General features: G+C 42.8%; 1 protein-coding gene across 1 annotated transcript in view; it reads right to left on the bottom strand.

Annotated features, from left to right (window-relative positions):
- SVEP1 (sushi, von Willebrand factor type A, EGF and pentraxin domain containing 1) overlaps window positions 1–16,541 on the bottom strand; it is a gene marked incomplete at its 5' end in the record, with an annotated part of 254,483 nt that overhangs the window by 115,969 nt on the left and 121,973 nt on the right. The window contains 7 exons of the mRNA XM_019518196.1: window positions 391–512; window positions 5,177–5,371; window positions 9,374–9,505; window positions 9,804–9,911; window positions 12,417–12,546; window positions 13,368–13,486; window positions 16,121–16,318. Coding sequence (XP_019373741.1) covers window positions 391–512; window positions 5,177–5,371; window positions 9,374–9,505; window positions 9,804–9,911; window positions 12,417–12,546; window positions 13,368–13,486; window positions 16,121–16,318 — 1,004 coding nt within the window. The remainder of the gene's footprint in view (window positions 1–390; window positions 513–5,176; window positions 5,372–9,373; window positions 9,506–9,803; window positions 9,912–12,416; window positions 12,547–13,367; window positions 13,487–16,120; window positions 16,319–16,541) is intronic.

Here is a 16,541-nt window from a genome sequence, read left to right as displayed (position 1 = left end):
GTGGCAGGTATAGGTGTATGGAGGCTTGTGGGGGAGGTTGTGGGTGTGTGTGGAGGTTTGTGGGGGATAGATAGATGTGGGTGTGTAGGTGGGGTGAGGAAGCATGTGTGTATGTGGGGAGGGGAAGGGGAGGGAAGGGGAGGAATGTTGCCCTTTGGATACAGTATTGAAGATGTACTGTAATTCTGATCTGTGGCTGCAACAACAATTTGCACATCACTCTTTACAGTAACAATCAATGTATGGGCACTTTCATAAGGGAGACATTTTATCATTTGCATTGAAACAAAATCAACCTCCAAGCTTCTAAGGAATGTAATATAAAGAACAGGTAAGAAGGAAAAGAAGAAATGTAAGGAAGTTATTAAACAAGTTGTATTACTAACCTACCATTTTACCAAGTGCACTCTGGAAAGCCTCAGCAAAGCTATCTAGAAGGTTGTTGTCATCACATCGGGTTGCTTTGTACAGCATCTCAAAGGATTTGAATCCATGATTGGCAAAACGATTTACTGAAAATATGGGGAAAAGAAGCTTTTATTGGTTAACAGGTTGAGTATAACACAGGGGTGGAGGGCCACTTAATGACTTCAGGTGAGCTGTCAAAGGCCGCAGGGGTAGCCCTGCCCCATGACAGGTGCCCTGCCCCAATCGCCATCTTGGGACCAGAAGTCCCACCCCCTAATCCCTGGCCTTTGCCACCAGAAGTTCCCATCCTTGCCTTCCAAAGTACTCCTTTTTGGAAGGGGTTTTGCCATCTTGGAACCAGAAAAAAACAAATCACATGCTAAAAAACAAACATCTATTATAACATATTTTAATTTTATTTTAAAGAATTACTGTCCTGATTTATTTGAAAAATAAAGTCTTACTCTTGTATATTGTGTGTGAGGGAGTGTGGGGTGTGGCTGGGAGTGGGTAAGGGGTGTCTGTGTGTGTGGAGGGGATTTATTGAGGGGGGAAGTGTGTGAGGTTTGTGAAGGGGAGTGGAAGTTGTGTGTGGATTTGTGGGTGGGTGTGGGGTTTGTGGGGGAGCCCTGAGGAGGGGTGTGTGTGGGGTTTGTGGGTGCGTGTAGGTCTCCCTCCCACATGCCCCACCTATGGCGCACAGCCCATGGCGCCAGTGGCAGCAGCAGGCAGTGGGCCCTTGGGTCACTCCTGGTCCAAGGCAGGCAGAATCCCTTAGCAGCATGTGGCTCTGGCTGAATCACAGGAGCTGCACACGGTGGCAAGGAGCTGACCCAACTGAGCCCGCTGGCACACGCCTTCAACCCAGACTGAGGTGGCTCCATGCCAGTACATGGGGCTCCTGGCATTGCAGGCAGAACCTGTGTGCCACGGGGCCAGGCTGGGCTGGCTTCATGCTTCCACATGGGGCTTCCAAGCATTCCAGCAGGGAGTCACATGTGGAGGCACAGAGCCCACCTGGCCTGATGGCATGCAGACCAGGAGATGAAGGGAGTCATGCACCATCAGGCCAGGTGGGCTCCATGCTGCCATGTGTGGCTCCCCACTGGAGTGGTAGAAGCCCGTGGAGGCATGGAGTTGGCCTAGCCTGGCCTGATGGTGTGTGGCTTGCACCTGCAGTGCCGGGAGCCTCATGTGCTGGCACTTAGGCAGCTTGGTTTCAGCTTGAAGGCATGCACCAGCAGCCCAGGCCAGGCTGGCTCCATGCTGCCATATGCAGCTCCCGGGATTCAGCCAGAGCCATCCGCCGTTGAGGGGCTGTCTACAGCAGGCCAGGAATGCCCCGAGGGCTGGCTGCCTGCTGCTGCCAGTACCATGGCGGGGGACCTAGGAGGGAACCTACCTCAGTATAATAGCTTCAAAGACTGCTTTGGGCTGATTTATACTAAATTTTCTAAATTCAACAGATTATCTTTGAGAAAGAGCCTGAAATCCAAAGAATTTTATAAATATAAAGGCAAAACAAACTGCTCTAGAACTTGAATATGGTAACAAGCTTTCCAGCACACACTGTGCTGAACAGTATGAAAGTTCCTAGCTGTTAAAGAAAAAAATGGCTATCATTGACATATCACAACATTTTCTTAAAGGAAAGGAACCTGTGAGGTTCATGCCAATTTTTTTCCCCCATCATCAACTCCTTCAGATGTATTTTATGATATGTCACAGAGGGAGACCAAAGCATATATCAATGTTCATTACTAATCTAGTTGACCTAAAAGTACAGATTCCTGGTACAGACTTCAAAATTCCCAAAGTTCAAGTGTTCAGATCAGGGATTTTGGGCTGGTCCATAATTCCAACACCCTGATATGTGTGTAAATCACTGGGGTCATTATTATCTGCTCATACTGCAGAAATAATACCATTAGTTGTAATGGCAGACTTTGTTTGCACTACTTGAATCTATCTTTTCACATCTGAATTACAAATAAATTCAGGGTTCAAGCTGGGTTGAATAGCTGGGTTCAAGTTGGGCCCATCTCAAATGAGAAATTACTAATAGATTCTGGTTTGGTAACAGTTGATTAATCAGTGACTTTAGATTGTGGTATATTTCTTATATAAAAACATTTTAAAATGCAGCAACATACACTTTCTAAGGCTAGGCAAGAAACACAACATCATTCCCAGAAGACTGAAACATCTACAATCTTCTGACAACCACAGAGAAATTGCTTCTGAGATATCAAATATGCTTCACAATTATGCAGGAGAACTTCACAGAAAAATTAAAAATCATCTCCTTCACACAGCCCACACCAAAAGAAATCAGTTCAAGAAGGAAATCAACACATGCTACAATAACCTAAGAGAGATGAATCTGGATATCTTCCCAAGCATTATACAATGTATACAAAGAGACTACCAAAGATTTGTTACAACAACCATCCAACACAAAAACAAGAAATGGAACCAATTACTATAGGAACAATTTTCCCAGCCACAGAACAACCCTCAGACAAATGGCACCAATAAATACCTTATGACATTTTAGGCTCATACTTAATGAAACAGAAGGAACCAGTTAACCTTCTAATGTTATCAATCTCTCCACGCACACATTTACAAATGCTGAAAAATCTGTCCTCTCCAAAGCCCTTATTTGGGTCTTCTTCTGGCCAAAATTAAGACATTACAATGTGGAGAACTAGAAGAACTTTGCTGGCACCTTTGTCTGAAGGACTATTTTCCCAACCAAAACAAATCCTCTTTCAACATGACTTCATCCTGTGACAACATCAACAAAAATATTAATGCCAAAAAATCCAAAAAGCCCTCAAATTGGACAGCTTTTGGTGGACAAAATTCAAACCTTGACTGCTATATTGACTGCTTCAGAGAAAGAATGAACAATGAAATACTCAACAGCAAACACCACTATAACAACCTCTCCCTCTCAGAGAGAAGGGCCATAGAATCTCTACGATTCATCCACCAAATAGTAATAAAACCAGCAGATAAAGGAGGAGCTACAGTTATCCTTAACCATGAAGACTATACAAAAGAAGCCACAGACAACCTTCTGACACTACCTACTATGAAAAACTAAAGGAAGATCCAACTCCCCTTTTCACCTCAAAACCACCAAACACATCATTTCCATCTGAACTACAAGATAGACTTCAGACCCTGATCCATCCACTACCCAATCCAGGGACATTTTACATGCTCCCCCAAAATCCAAAAACCAGGGAGCGCTGACAGACCTATCACTTCTAACCATGAAACCCTAACTGAGGAAATATCAGGTTTTATCAAATCCATCCTAAAGCCTCTTGGCACCCAAAGACCAAGTTTTATCTAAGACACAACAGACTTCCTGTGAAAACTAAAAGATATAGACCACCTTCCCAGCATTACCCTCCTAGCCACCATGGATGTCACCAACTTATATACCACACCAGGACGGCATCCAAGCCTCATCTACAAGAGCAAGATTACAACTCAAAGTACAGACCTCAAGATAGTACTTCATCCTCACACACAACAACTTCAGTTTCAACAACCAACATTTCCTCCAGACCACAGGCACAGCTATGGGCACCAAAATGGCCCCACAACATGGCAACTTTTTCATGATCCACCTGGAAGAAGAACTGCTCAAGAACTGCACCATCAAACCCATGCTATACCTGAGAGATATAGATGACGTCTTCATCATTTGGACTGAAAACCTACAGTCTGACTGATTTCCATCACAAATTCAGGCACCTTGGGGTGGGCTGTGCTGCCCTGCTGTCTGCCCCGAGGTGCACACGCAGTTGCCACCAGCACAGAGCTGATGCCAGAGCTGTGAAGCCCGGCGCAGCTGTTTGCAGTCTGCCTGCTGCTTGCTGCAGCTGCCCAGAGCCTGGGCTGGCTACAAACAGCTGCGCTGGGCTCTGGAAGCCTACCATCACCTCTGTGCTAGGGAGCGGGGGTGAGACCGGGGCTACACTGCCTTGGGCCCCGCACCCACCACCTGCTCTGAGCCACGGGAGCACACGCCGGTATAGAGCTGATGTTGGGCCCAGCACAGCTGTTTGGAGCCTCCCAGCTGCAGCTGGCCCTGGCTCTGAGTAGCTGCTGCCAGCCAGGAGCCCAAGCTGCTACCAGCAGCCAGCTGGGATGCTGCAAGCCCTGCTGGGAGCAGCTCAGGTTTTGTCACTGGCAGCAGCTACCCAGAGTCGGGGCTTGCCGTGGTGCACTGAGCAAAATGGCCTCGTGTGCCAGGGGTTGTCGACCCCTGCCTTAGACCAACATGGCTGCAACCAACGACCCTATATCTATCTCAAAATTAGACAGGTTTAAACAGTATGGTTTGCTATAGTGGAAAAACTTCCTTGCAAACAGTTTCCTATAACCTTATTCTTCATTCCCACTCCAGTTGTGACAACATGGCTAGTCTACTCTGCAGACAAAATATTTTAATTTCTTATTTGAATCAAAATGTCATTGCATTGACACCCTGTAAATCCCAAGGATTCAAAACATCATTATTTTTACATTTCATTCCATTTCTGAAATAAGTTGTTGGTTCTAGAGGACTTACAGTTGAAGATTCTTTTACGTTTGGAGGAAAGTACAATTGAAGATTTTTATCAATAAAAACTGCCATAAGTCCTGGAACTATTTTAATCACATTCCTCCTATACAGATTGCTCAATGTACCACTGGCTTCTTTTACAGCAGAAAAAAGTAGGTTAATAATGAAAGTAAAACTTACAAGAACAGTCTGGCCATTCAGTAGAATATGGTGGCTTCCAGATCCCATCCTTATAAGCACAATGGTACTTTTCAGCTGCCCCTTCTGCAAAGCTGTAACCATCCATACAATGTAAGCTGCAGTTAACACCTATTTCATCTTCTGTGCATGTGAAATGACCATTCACAGGGGTGAAACGATTTTCACAGGGAGAACCTGTATAAAACACATTCAGTTCACATACTGGTAACTTTTCAAGTAATACTCATTAGACAACCTTAAAATTAGGATTTTCAAAATCATCCAGCATCAGCATAACTCTGCCTTCACAGAAGCCAACAGAAATATTTCAGTTGATTTCAATGGGAGCACAGTTAGTGCTTTTGAAATGCTCAGGAGTTTAATTCAGAAACATTGGCGAAGTACAGATAGTCAAAAAGGCTGAGATGGAGCCAATCCAATCTATGCAGGTTTCTCTAAGCTGTGTAAACTGGACCATTAGCAAACAAAACTCATGTTTGCCCTTCAGTGGGGTGAGGGAGGCAGATGCCTGCACTGGCCAAAGCAGAGGGTGCTCCTGCACAGCAACCAGCATGCCAGATATTACCAAATGCAACTGAGTTCAGCTGAGTGAGAGCCACCCCTCATCGGACGTCAGGTACATGCCTCCTCCTGCTGCCCTGTAACGTGTCAAGCAGCTGACAGCTGCTTACAGGCAACAGAGGGAGGCATGCTCACCCTCTGCTCAGTGGCATGGGGGTCTCTGGGCTTCGTCCGGGGTAGAGGGCACGGAGGCACTCCCCAGACAGGACAGAGGCAGGGGAAACAGGGCTCATGAGCTGCTGGGGGATGATGGTGCCAGCAGCATACCCCACCTTCCTGGCTGGGTCAGTGTGTGGGGGGGCACACAGTGTCAGGAGCACCAAGACCTTGTGCTGCAGTGACTCTGCGAAGGGTTCAGAGAATTCCCCCTCATGCCAACCCAGTGCTGAGTTTTGGCTGAAACAGCTTTCTCCTGTGCAGCTGTGGGGCTCCCGTCCACTGGCGGGGTTGGCGGGGGGGGAGGGGCGACACAGTTCAGCCCAGCACAGGGACCTGGTGCCCCACAGCTGCACAGGAGAAAGCTGCTTCAGCCAAAACTGGATGCTGGCTTGATGCAGGGGAAAATCCTCCTCTGAACCCTTCCTGGAGCTTCTGAACCCTTTTTATCTGCTGTCACTGTGTATCAATCCCTGCAGCACAGGGTCCCAGGCTTGGGATTGCGCAGGGACACTCTATGCTCCTCCTGACCCAGCCGGGAATGCAGGTTGCTCCCAGGGGAGGAGGATGGGGGAGGAATTTTCTGAGCCCATCCCTGAGCCACTGTGGTGCAGGGTCCCAGGCCTCCAGGCAGGGCAGGGACACTCTGTGCCCCTCTGACCTGGGCCGGGAATGTGGGGTGTGCCACTGGCACTGCCTCCCCCAGAAGATCACAGGCCCCACTTCTCCCCCACCCCGCTTCCGTCCTGCCTCACTAGCTGCTTGGCTGTAGCAGCTATGCTGTGGCTCCCTGAGAGGGGGGTGTGGGTCTAGCAGGCCCTCTGAAACCCCCTGGGATACTGGCAGATAGCAACCTACCTTGATTCACAAGTGGACCTGGCACTAACATTTGATAGGACCAGTCCACCCTAGCTCGAGTAAGTCTGATACTACTACATAGGATCCGGGTCTATCTTAGATCAGGATCTATTATTTTGAAACTGATCTACGTGTCTCAGATTTTTGTTTTGTTACAGGTATAGACTAGTTTCCAACCACCTAAAAAAAGTGCAACATCGGCACCTAGCCATTAGATTAAAAAAAAAAACCAAAGCACTCTGAAGGCTAGAATTTAGAGGTTTGCTTTTGGGAACTGGCTTGTAGGTAAAGTAGATATTGCATTAAAACAATGGTCCAGGGCAATGGCAAGGGTTAATTGATTTCTAAAAGCCTGTTTGTGACAAAGTTTCCTTCCAGGTCCCCTGTGTTTGACACACGCAATCAGCAAACAGACACACAGGCTGGGAAACTGAAGACATGTACCACACTGTTCCATAACAGAGATAAGGGTGACGGTGCCCACTGCAGAGCCCTTGAGATTTCCGATTTTGGTAAACAGACCAAATTAGGAAGGCACCAGAAAGAACTAAATTAAGATGTGTACATGTGATGGGTTTGTGAAACAAAGGAATACGCTGACAGGACAAGCGCGGACAGTATGATGATCACAGACAGGCCAGTCAACAATGCTCAGAGATGAAGAGTCATCAGGGGAGGAAAAGAATACAAAAAAAGAGATTTCAGAGCAGCAAAGGGTCCCTGAGGGGGGAACCCAGTGCCACCATGAACAGAGGACACACCACCAGCCTACCTCAGCCACCCCACTGGGGGAGGCTGGGCTTCAGCCTTCAACCTCCAGGCTGCTGACATCTGACATTCAAGAAAGAACCTTAGAGTGAAACTCATGTACTGGCCAGATGTATCTTGATTCTTTGAACCCTGGGACTAGTAGATATACCATTGTTTACGTTATTCTTATCTGCTATTACTGTCTATCAATAAATTTGCCCTATTATTGAATGGAGAGGTCATGGTCAGTCTGAGGGTTTTAGGTCTGCCTGGAACAAGGTATCTGGGTCATAAATCCAGTGCCAACACACTCAGAAATGTGGAAATGTGTGACTGAAAATCTATTATACTTTTGCCTAAAAACAAATCTCTCTTATTCTTTACCTGGTAAAACACTATATAAAATTAACTAGATTTTAAAATATAAGCTTTATACAGTAAAGCTATGGTGCACAGCTTAATACACCAAATTCTGATATCATTGCTGTTAGTTTTACATTGCTCTACTTCTGTTGACTCCAGTGGAGTTTGTTCTGTCATGTCAGAGATCAAAATCCAAACAGTAATTTTCAGATCTAGTCCAATTTAAAAATTTGGCATGAGCTACTCAACAAGCTGAGTTTGAAGAAAAATGTGAATATTTGAAACGGAAAGGACTAAAGTTTGGGAGGCTATGATGCTTGAGGTCACCTAGAGCTTGAAATGATGCCAAGTCTGAGAATTGGAAAGCTTAATGTTCTAAATTACAATAGCTTTGAATTCCATTAAGAAATTGACTATGTTGAGACACCACAGCAGTGGTTCTTGACCTTTTTTAGATTCAAGACACCCCTTGGAAAATGCAAGCTCTTAGTTTTTCACTGCTTTTTTTACTACAAAAATAGTAGAGAAATTCATCTGTTGAAAAGAACCTAGAAAGACCACAGGAGGTCAGAATGTTTTTAACACTATGGATTCCTGTTTGAAATCTCTGGGTTTATCTTGTGAATCATGTTTGCACACCTAACAGTGCTAATATTGTGGGGCACTGTGTGGCACCTTGGTTGAGAATCACTGCACTATAGTTTGCAATACCTATGATATTTAAGCTACAGGACTTAATTATTGAACCTTGGCTTGTAAATATAAATACTAGTGAGACTTAAAAAAATCAGGCCAAATCAGAATATTGGTATGTATTCCTGATTTTTTCAAATTTACATGTGTATTTGTCAATTTCATTATTCATTTTTCAAAAAGAATATCGACCTGCTAGTGGTTTGGGGAGGAGAGGTTGTCTTTATAATATACATGTTATACACATACACACATATGTAACAGCACACAGACTGAACACTAGAAAGTGTTCTGCTTCCTGCTAGGAAATTAGTAGTTAGTTTCAATAATTTAAAAAAAACCAAACAACTTGTCTTCCATACCAGCTACAGGAAGTAAACCCAAAGGCAGATTTTTATTTTCTTTGTCAATATGTATTTTGCATTGACAAACGACTGAATTAATTTCAAGGAATTTTACTGCTTTGAAAATAAAACTTTTGTGGCTTTTACATGTAATTTGAATGGGAAGGGCCTGATTCACTGCTACATTATACCAACTGCATGCCATATAAGCCATTCAATAGTGGACCTGATTTCAGCAGCATTAGAACAGTGGTGACTGAAATGTATAGAGCACCAGTCTGGTTTTACATTTTATGTATCCATGTATAATAAAGACTTGTTACTTATACAAGTGACTGATTTATAACTTCAACTACCTGATGCCGAATGATACAGATAACTGCATTTTAACTAGTTGTAAACTGATTTGTTTCAGTGGCCCAAAAAAAGAAAAAAAAAGAAAATAACAAACCTCTGATGACAATGTGGATCTCACATGTCCTGTTATTTCCTGATGGGTCTGTGGCAGTGTAATGAACTGTAGTTTCTCCTTTGGGAAAGAGATCTCCAGGTGAGTGACTTTTGGTGATAGTCAGTGCAGCCCCTGGAGTAGTTAAACAAAACAAACAAAAGAAAAAAAAAAAGCTCTCTCTGTTAACATCTTAATAGTTAAAAGCATACAGCAACCTTCCCTACTGGGGCTGACTATACAATACATGACTTGGGGCTGTTAATATTCTCAGGAAAATAAATCCTAGCACAGTAAATTCTTGATAAAGCAGTAGCATCTCTTCAAAACAGTATGTTGCTAAAATCCCTTGGTCTCAAAGGGTGCCAGGAGAACCATTTAGACTACCCCAACCTTCAGCTGCTTTGCGTATACCTGAGGTGCATTCTCTCACCTGAGTTGTCTGAAAACTGTGGCTCCTCCCACGTTGCTCTGTACTCATTCGCGGATACCTGAATTGGAGGTGGAGATCTGCATCTATCAAGTGTAGGGGCTTCTACATCTAGAGGATTGCAAAATATGGTATGAAATTTGATCACATTACATTTAGGATACAATTAAGGTATTAATTCAGCCATAAATAGTAACCCACAAGTCAGAGAAAATTTATGGCATGATGATATAGGAAATGCACCACAAAGGTATTCCAAATGTAATGCATAACATCTTTGTGGCTTGTTTGTATCATGCCAGAAACACTGATGCTCAGCTGATCAGTGAGACTGGCCTGGAGGCAGTACCTAGTTTTGGACCAAGTGCCTCCATCCAATTTCTGGAGGTAGATGCTGGGGGGAGAGGAGCACCATGAGCCTGACATCAAGGCTGTACTCCAGTCCTTTAAAAAGTAGGCATGCAGCTGTAGCCCCAGCTACACACCTAAAAGCAAGTGTTTAAGTTCCTGGAAGTATCAACTGAGAGGTTGAGGGCTCCCTGCCTCGCAATTGTAGGTGCTGCTTTATAGTACAGAGCACTGGAACCTGAAGAGCCACGAGATCCTAGATCCCCAGTTGCCCATGGTCCACACTGTATGCCGTCTTCAGATGGTCTGCAAATATACTTTTTAAAATTTCCTGGTGTGCTTGGATCCAGACAATGTGGAGAGGCTACTGGGTCTCTGGCTCCCAGTGCCTAGAGAGAGCTTTATAAAGAGTGCTGAAAGACCTCTATAAAGCTCTTTATAAAGAGAGCTCCCCCACTGGGGTCTTTAAATCCTGTACCAGGCAGCTGTGGCTGGGCTATGAAGTGTGGGGGACCAGAGGCTCCTGGCAGGGTTTAAAGCCCCCAGCAGTGGAAGCCCTTTGGCTCTCCTCCCACCCCTACCAGAAGCCTCCTATCCCATTCAACTGGCAGCCTGGCCAGAGGGGCTAGTGCAAGGTTTTGGCAATCATCTGATTGTTGCCCAGTCCAGAAAGCCCCAGTCTCAAACTGGATCCAGGGCTGTCCCACCCAGGGCCAGCAATCAGCTGACTGTCAGCTCACCACACTGGGTACTCAAACTGGTCCTGGTGCAGTCTGGGCCTTGGGTTGAAAATCATCTGATTATCAGCTCTGGCCTCAGTCTGCAGCAGAACTGATTCAAGTTCCCAGTTTGGTCCTGGGGGCAGAGGCTGACAATCAACTGATCGTTGGTCCCAGCTGTGGTTCTGGGCTCCCTCTGTACCAGCAAGTAGTATTAGGATTTGATCCCTGATCCCAACAATAGCGCCTCCTGCCATACATGGATGGCATGGAAGGAAACACAACTGTTGTGTTCAATGATCAGATCCCACTTTTCTGTTAAATGAACATTTGCCTTAATTATCACTACATTATCACTGCTAAGCTAATCCCATTGAGTTCTAACTGCTTAACCACACTACCACCAACAAAATGAACATGAAACACATCAGTCAGATAGCTAGTTAAACAAGGCACGAACTGTAACTCAGGAAAAACTTCACTTGAAATTAGTGGCATTGTTTTGGTGTTTATTTTGGCTTAAAGGAGAATGAGACTCAGTCAACGGTTCTCTAGTAGACATCAATAAAGAAGGCACTATGTGCCCAACTTCATGCTTGTTTTTTCAAAACCATCATAACATTACATGCTTACTAATGTGTTTTAAATGCAATTATTTCTTTAAAATCCAGGAAGAAGGCAGTGTAGCTGGCACTTTGGAGACTAACAGTTTCTGAGAGGCATGAGCTTTCATAGGCAGTAGCTTACTTTGTCAGACGCTATGAAAGGACTCATAGAAAGAGGGGATTTAAAAGAAAGGGTTTAAAGGACTCTGTCAAGCATAATTTCCCCATATGAAAACAAGAAGTGAAAGTGTTCCATCACTGCTAAACTTCAACTAACAAAGCAGAAAACCATTTCTCTGCTTATGCAGCAACAACACTGGCAAGGAATTAATAACCCAAAACAAGGATTCAAGAATATTTACTCAAATAATGCACATTTGCTTTAGTTCCTTCAGCTGTATTCATGATTCATTTCACTCTATGAACTTCCTAAAGAGTGATTTTTTGTTCTAAAGACTGCTCAGTAAAAGATAGAGAATATCATCAATAGTTAAGCAAACCACTATTTGCAAGTTTTATTTCTAAAGAAATGTGTATGTGTCCTTAAAGCTCTCCGTGACATTGGCAGTCTTTCAGTCAGGAAAAAAATGCCAAGAGAATATACCAATACAATGAACCACAGTGTTGTCCATGTTTTGTTATATTAATTCACTTTTTTGCAACTTGAAGGGAAGCCCCCAATTCTGAACAAACAATGCCTCCAAAAACAACCTGCATAAAATATTTAAAAGCAACACCCACATGCTGGGCAGAGTACGGCACCAATTCAGCAGGATTCACAAGCATGTGTCTCCCTTGAAGTGCGTGAACTGAACAAGACTATTCACATGTTTAAAATTAAGTGCATGCTTCAGTGTCCTGTTGGAATGGAGCCTTTCTCTGCACAAATCAGATCATTTTATCATTGCTAAAATCCTTCCTCTATGTCTCTGAATATCACTTACCAATAACTTTGACAATGAACGTACAGCTTGCCTCATTGCCAGACTTGTCGACTGCTGTGTAGGTGATAGGAACCTCTCCAATTGCGAAAAGATATGGTGGTGTAAAGGCCGGAGTAACATGAATGGAGAGCTGGTAAAGGAGAAGATACCATTACTTAAAATCAAGCCTGATTAGTTACAATGGTATTTATGTTTTAGGACATAGGCACATAAAAGTAATCTTTTAAAATTAAGGCCTACAAATTCAGATGAATCAGATCCTCATTTACTCTAGGGATGCTGTATCACTGGCAGCTTACAGGAACTCTGAAGTGGGAGCATGTTACATTTACACCCACCTTGAGGATGCTTTACATGGTTGGAACTGTGTAGAGGGACCTTGGCATAAATGAAAATTGAATTAAACCACTTGTATTCACATGACATGGGAAGCAATGTTTCCCCAAACCAGAGCTGTGAATTGGGGAGTATCACTTGTGGGAGCAAACTGTTATTGGAATCCTGCACAGGCCTCCCACTGCCTTCTGTTGATATCACTGGTCTGTATCTGAAACTTGAATGTAGTAAAAAATTGGATTCTATTTCTTTTAAAATGCTGGTGTGAATTTTTATTATCACTGTGTACCCTCTTTGAGCCCCAAAGGGTTATGATTAGGTTTATTTCCTGGGGCTCAGGAGATCCAGCTTAATACACTGATTTATATTTCAAAAGCTCCTTCTCAGAAATTAGCTGAACAAGAGTTTATGTACTTAAACACTGCACTGGGTATCCTGTGAGCAAATACACCTCTGATAAACAGAAAAAGTCTGAATTCTGCAGATACTCAGCATTCAACAGATATTTTTATTCATGCTTATCAAGAAACAAAGAAGTCCAATGACACTGAGGAAAACTAAAATAGCTAGCTAAGAAAGGACGGCATCAAATGAAGCATATAGGTTTTAGCTTGCCTCGTCTCCAGAGTTATCCTTGGCTGTTGGAATTTGCCAGCTAATATTAGCAGAGTTCTGATGTTCCAGAGTTGTGGCCTCTATATTGTCTGGACATATGATTTGAGGAGCTTCAGTATCTGAGTCAGAAAAAGACATAAACCAGTCATGTGAGTGAGATAACAGCCATAAAAACGCTACAACAGGTAGGCAGCTGGCTTGCTGCAACCACTGTTCTTCATATCTAATAGTAACACACCATTATTTCCTTGTGCTCCTCTTGTTTGTTTGCTTTAACATTCATTTGTCCACATTCTTATACTTGCACTGTAATCTCTCCAGGACAGGAACCCTCTTGGGTACATTTTGTACAGCATCTCTTAAACTGAGCCCTGGCTTCAAAGTGTTGCCATATGACAAATAATAAATAATAATAGACCAATGGTTTATCTTCTCTTACAATAACACATTCATTTATGAATTAAAAGGCTACCATATTCTTCTGTTCTTTGACCCAAGTGTAATCTATATACATTCATACCAAATATTTCTGCCCTTAAAAATATTTTTTTTCCTGTGATGGTGTACTCACATTGAGCAACAGCACAGTGTGTCTAACACCATGTTGGGCCAGGGTCTATGGCAGTCTCATAAGTAAAGGAGCTCTGACTGAACTGCCAACATAATTTTCCATAGCTGTTCCTTACAGTAATTTCTGAGACTAAACAAAAGCATCACCTATGACAAATTGAGTCCTATACTTAAATAAGTGACAATAGCTGAGAGGCTTTAGTGAGCCACTGCGTAACTAACACTGGGTACAACACACATGGCACAGCCAACAACAATTAAACCTCAAATTTCTTTGACAATGTAAGGCACTTTATTATCTGCTGGCATGGAGCCTCTTCAAACATCATGGTACGATATTTTTTTTTTTATTACTGTAGTGCTGTTTGATAAATGGGCTCCAGTCTCACTAGGCAAGGACAACAGAATTCAACTCTCAGCCCTTCTATGCCCAGGAGACTCCAAAGCAACATATGAACTGATTCCACTTACATATTTATAGATATAGATCTACAGCAAAGACGTAACTCTGGCAACTAAAACTCCATAATAACAACTACAAAAGCAGTAAATACAATCTCCTTTGCCTTCCTCTGAACCCATGCTGATGACACTTGTATATAAAGTATGCTCTTTTAAACACATTCCAATTGTGATTCATGCTCCCCAGACTACAGACTTTCTGTTGTAGCAAGTTCCAGTTAACAGTGAAAATCTGAAAGAGGGGTCATAACAACCAGAAAGGAAACTGATTATTTTAAATAGGTCAAATCTTTTGGCTGAAGAATAAACAATAAAGAGAACTAAAGCAGGGACATGTTTTCATAACATGTAGCTGATCACAACTGCATTCATTATTACTAGAAGGCATAGCCTTCAAAGACTCTCGTTATTTTAGGCTTTTATATCACTGCTAGTCATGACACCCTCCACATGCTTGGTCCCAATGCACAGTGCTTCATCTTGATCCAACCAGGTTGGCCTGTAGCCCCATGAGGTGATCCTGTTAGATGTTACTAGCTCTGCCCAGCCCACATTTGCAGGGAAGACTTCTCAGAGGCAGACAAGCAGCTGCTGGTTCAGTAGGTAGCACTGTTCCTTCTGAGATAACATTGAATCAGACCATGGTGCAAGGAAACATCGTGCTGTTAGCTGTGCTATGTTTAAAGAAAAAAGCAAAACTGAACTCCTAATCACTTTGCAGTCATTCAGGATCAAAGATCTCATGTTGATTTCTGTAGTGATGTAGCTGACATGATTTAGCTTTCTTTATTGTTTATGTTAGAAGTGCAGCACAGAATATAAAAGAACCCTTTCCTGCCTGTGGGTTGTGAGATCCTCCATTTGGAGACCCTCAGTGCCAGCTGCAGGATGGGAGAGTCAGACATACATTGTGCTTTCTCAGAGATTTTACCTTTCCTTAATTTCTGATTAAGGAAGAAAGCAAAGTCATTCAATCTTAAACTTTGTACTGTATGTTTATTAAAAAAGAAAATCTAAATTTTTTCAAAGAGCTGGGTGTTTATGCAGATCCTTGGCTGAAAACAAACTTAATGTAATCACATTCTGTCTGCCTAAACTCTCCATGCAGTTTTGACCAAATATCACATGTTGCACTGTTAACTCTTAGCCTTGTGCAATATTGCTCTGTGATGTTAAATAGAGGTAGTGCTCAATCCCAGAGATAGCTCAGCTATCTCACAGGAAATAAATAGCCCATGGCAGCTGGTACAGAAATAGAAGTTTTCTTTCATAACACAGAGTTGGTAGGAGATCTAGAACTCCATGACATTTCATTGAGGATGACACTCAGTAAGATCAACTGATCAATATTTGATCTCCAATCTTAAATTTCCAATTTGTCTTTAGCTAAGGCCTTCAATCATCACAAACACAAACAAAACAGGTACATCTAAGAAGGGTCTCAAGAGAGCATACTGCCAGTGAGGAACATCATATACATGTACCTGAACAAGCTTTCTAAGACCTAAATTTTTGTTATAAACTATTAAATATTAAATTACATAATATTAAGTGCTAAAATTCAACAGTTAAGCAATGATAATAGAACCAGTGCTTTTTAGAGCCCATTTTATTTGCTCTATCTGCCAGGTTCAAGCACATCTTTATACAATTATCTTGCATTTCTTTTCTTTTCAATCCCACAAATACTTGTAAATGGAAATTATTGTTCAGGTCTTTACCATTACAGAAAGCCTTCTGGACATCTTCACTCCAACTCCCAGAAGAAATGCACCTTAGTTGTTCTCTAGCTCCAGACAAGACAAAGCCATGAGGACAGCTCAATTGGCACACGGTTCCATATTTAGATGGCTCCCGTCCACAATTCAATGGATGCACCATCACACCCTTTGGTTTCTGGAAAACAGGGCAGTGCACCTCTACAAGAAGAAAGTACACAAACATCACATGGAATACACACATAAAAATACATACGCCAAAATACCAGCAAATAAAAACATATCAGAATGTAAAGAAAGGAAAAAAGAATATGAATATTATTCTAAAATTCACTAAAATACAGCCCAACTGATTATTGCCACTAATAAAATAACTTTCAATCAGCCTACATGGAGAATAATGTGTTTCAGATGGGCTGGAAAA

The sequence above is a fragment of the Gavialis gangeticus genome, unplaced genomic scaffold, assembly GCF_001723915.1.
Source record: "Gavialis gangeticus isolate Ggan-Ray unplaced genomic scaffold, GavGan_comp1, whole genome shotgun sequence".
In the NCBI taxonomy this organism is placed as follows: Eukaryota; Metazoa; Chordata; order Crocodylia; family Gavialidae; genus Gavialis; species Gavialis gangeticus.
Note: the sequence above shows the minus strand (reverse complement) of the source record. Positions and strands in the feature narration are given on the sequence as shown.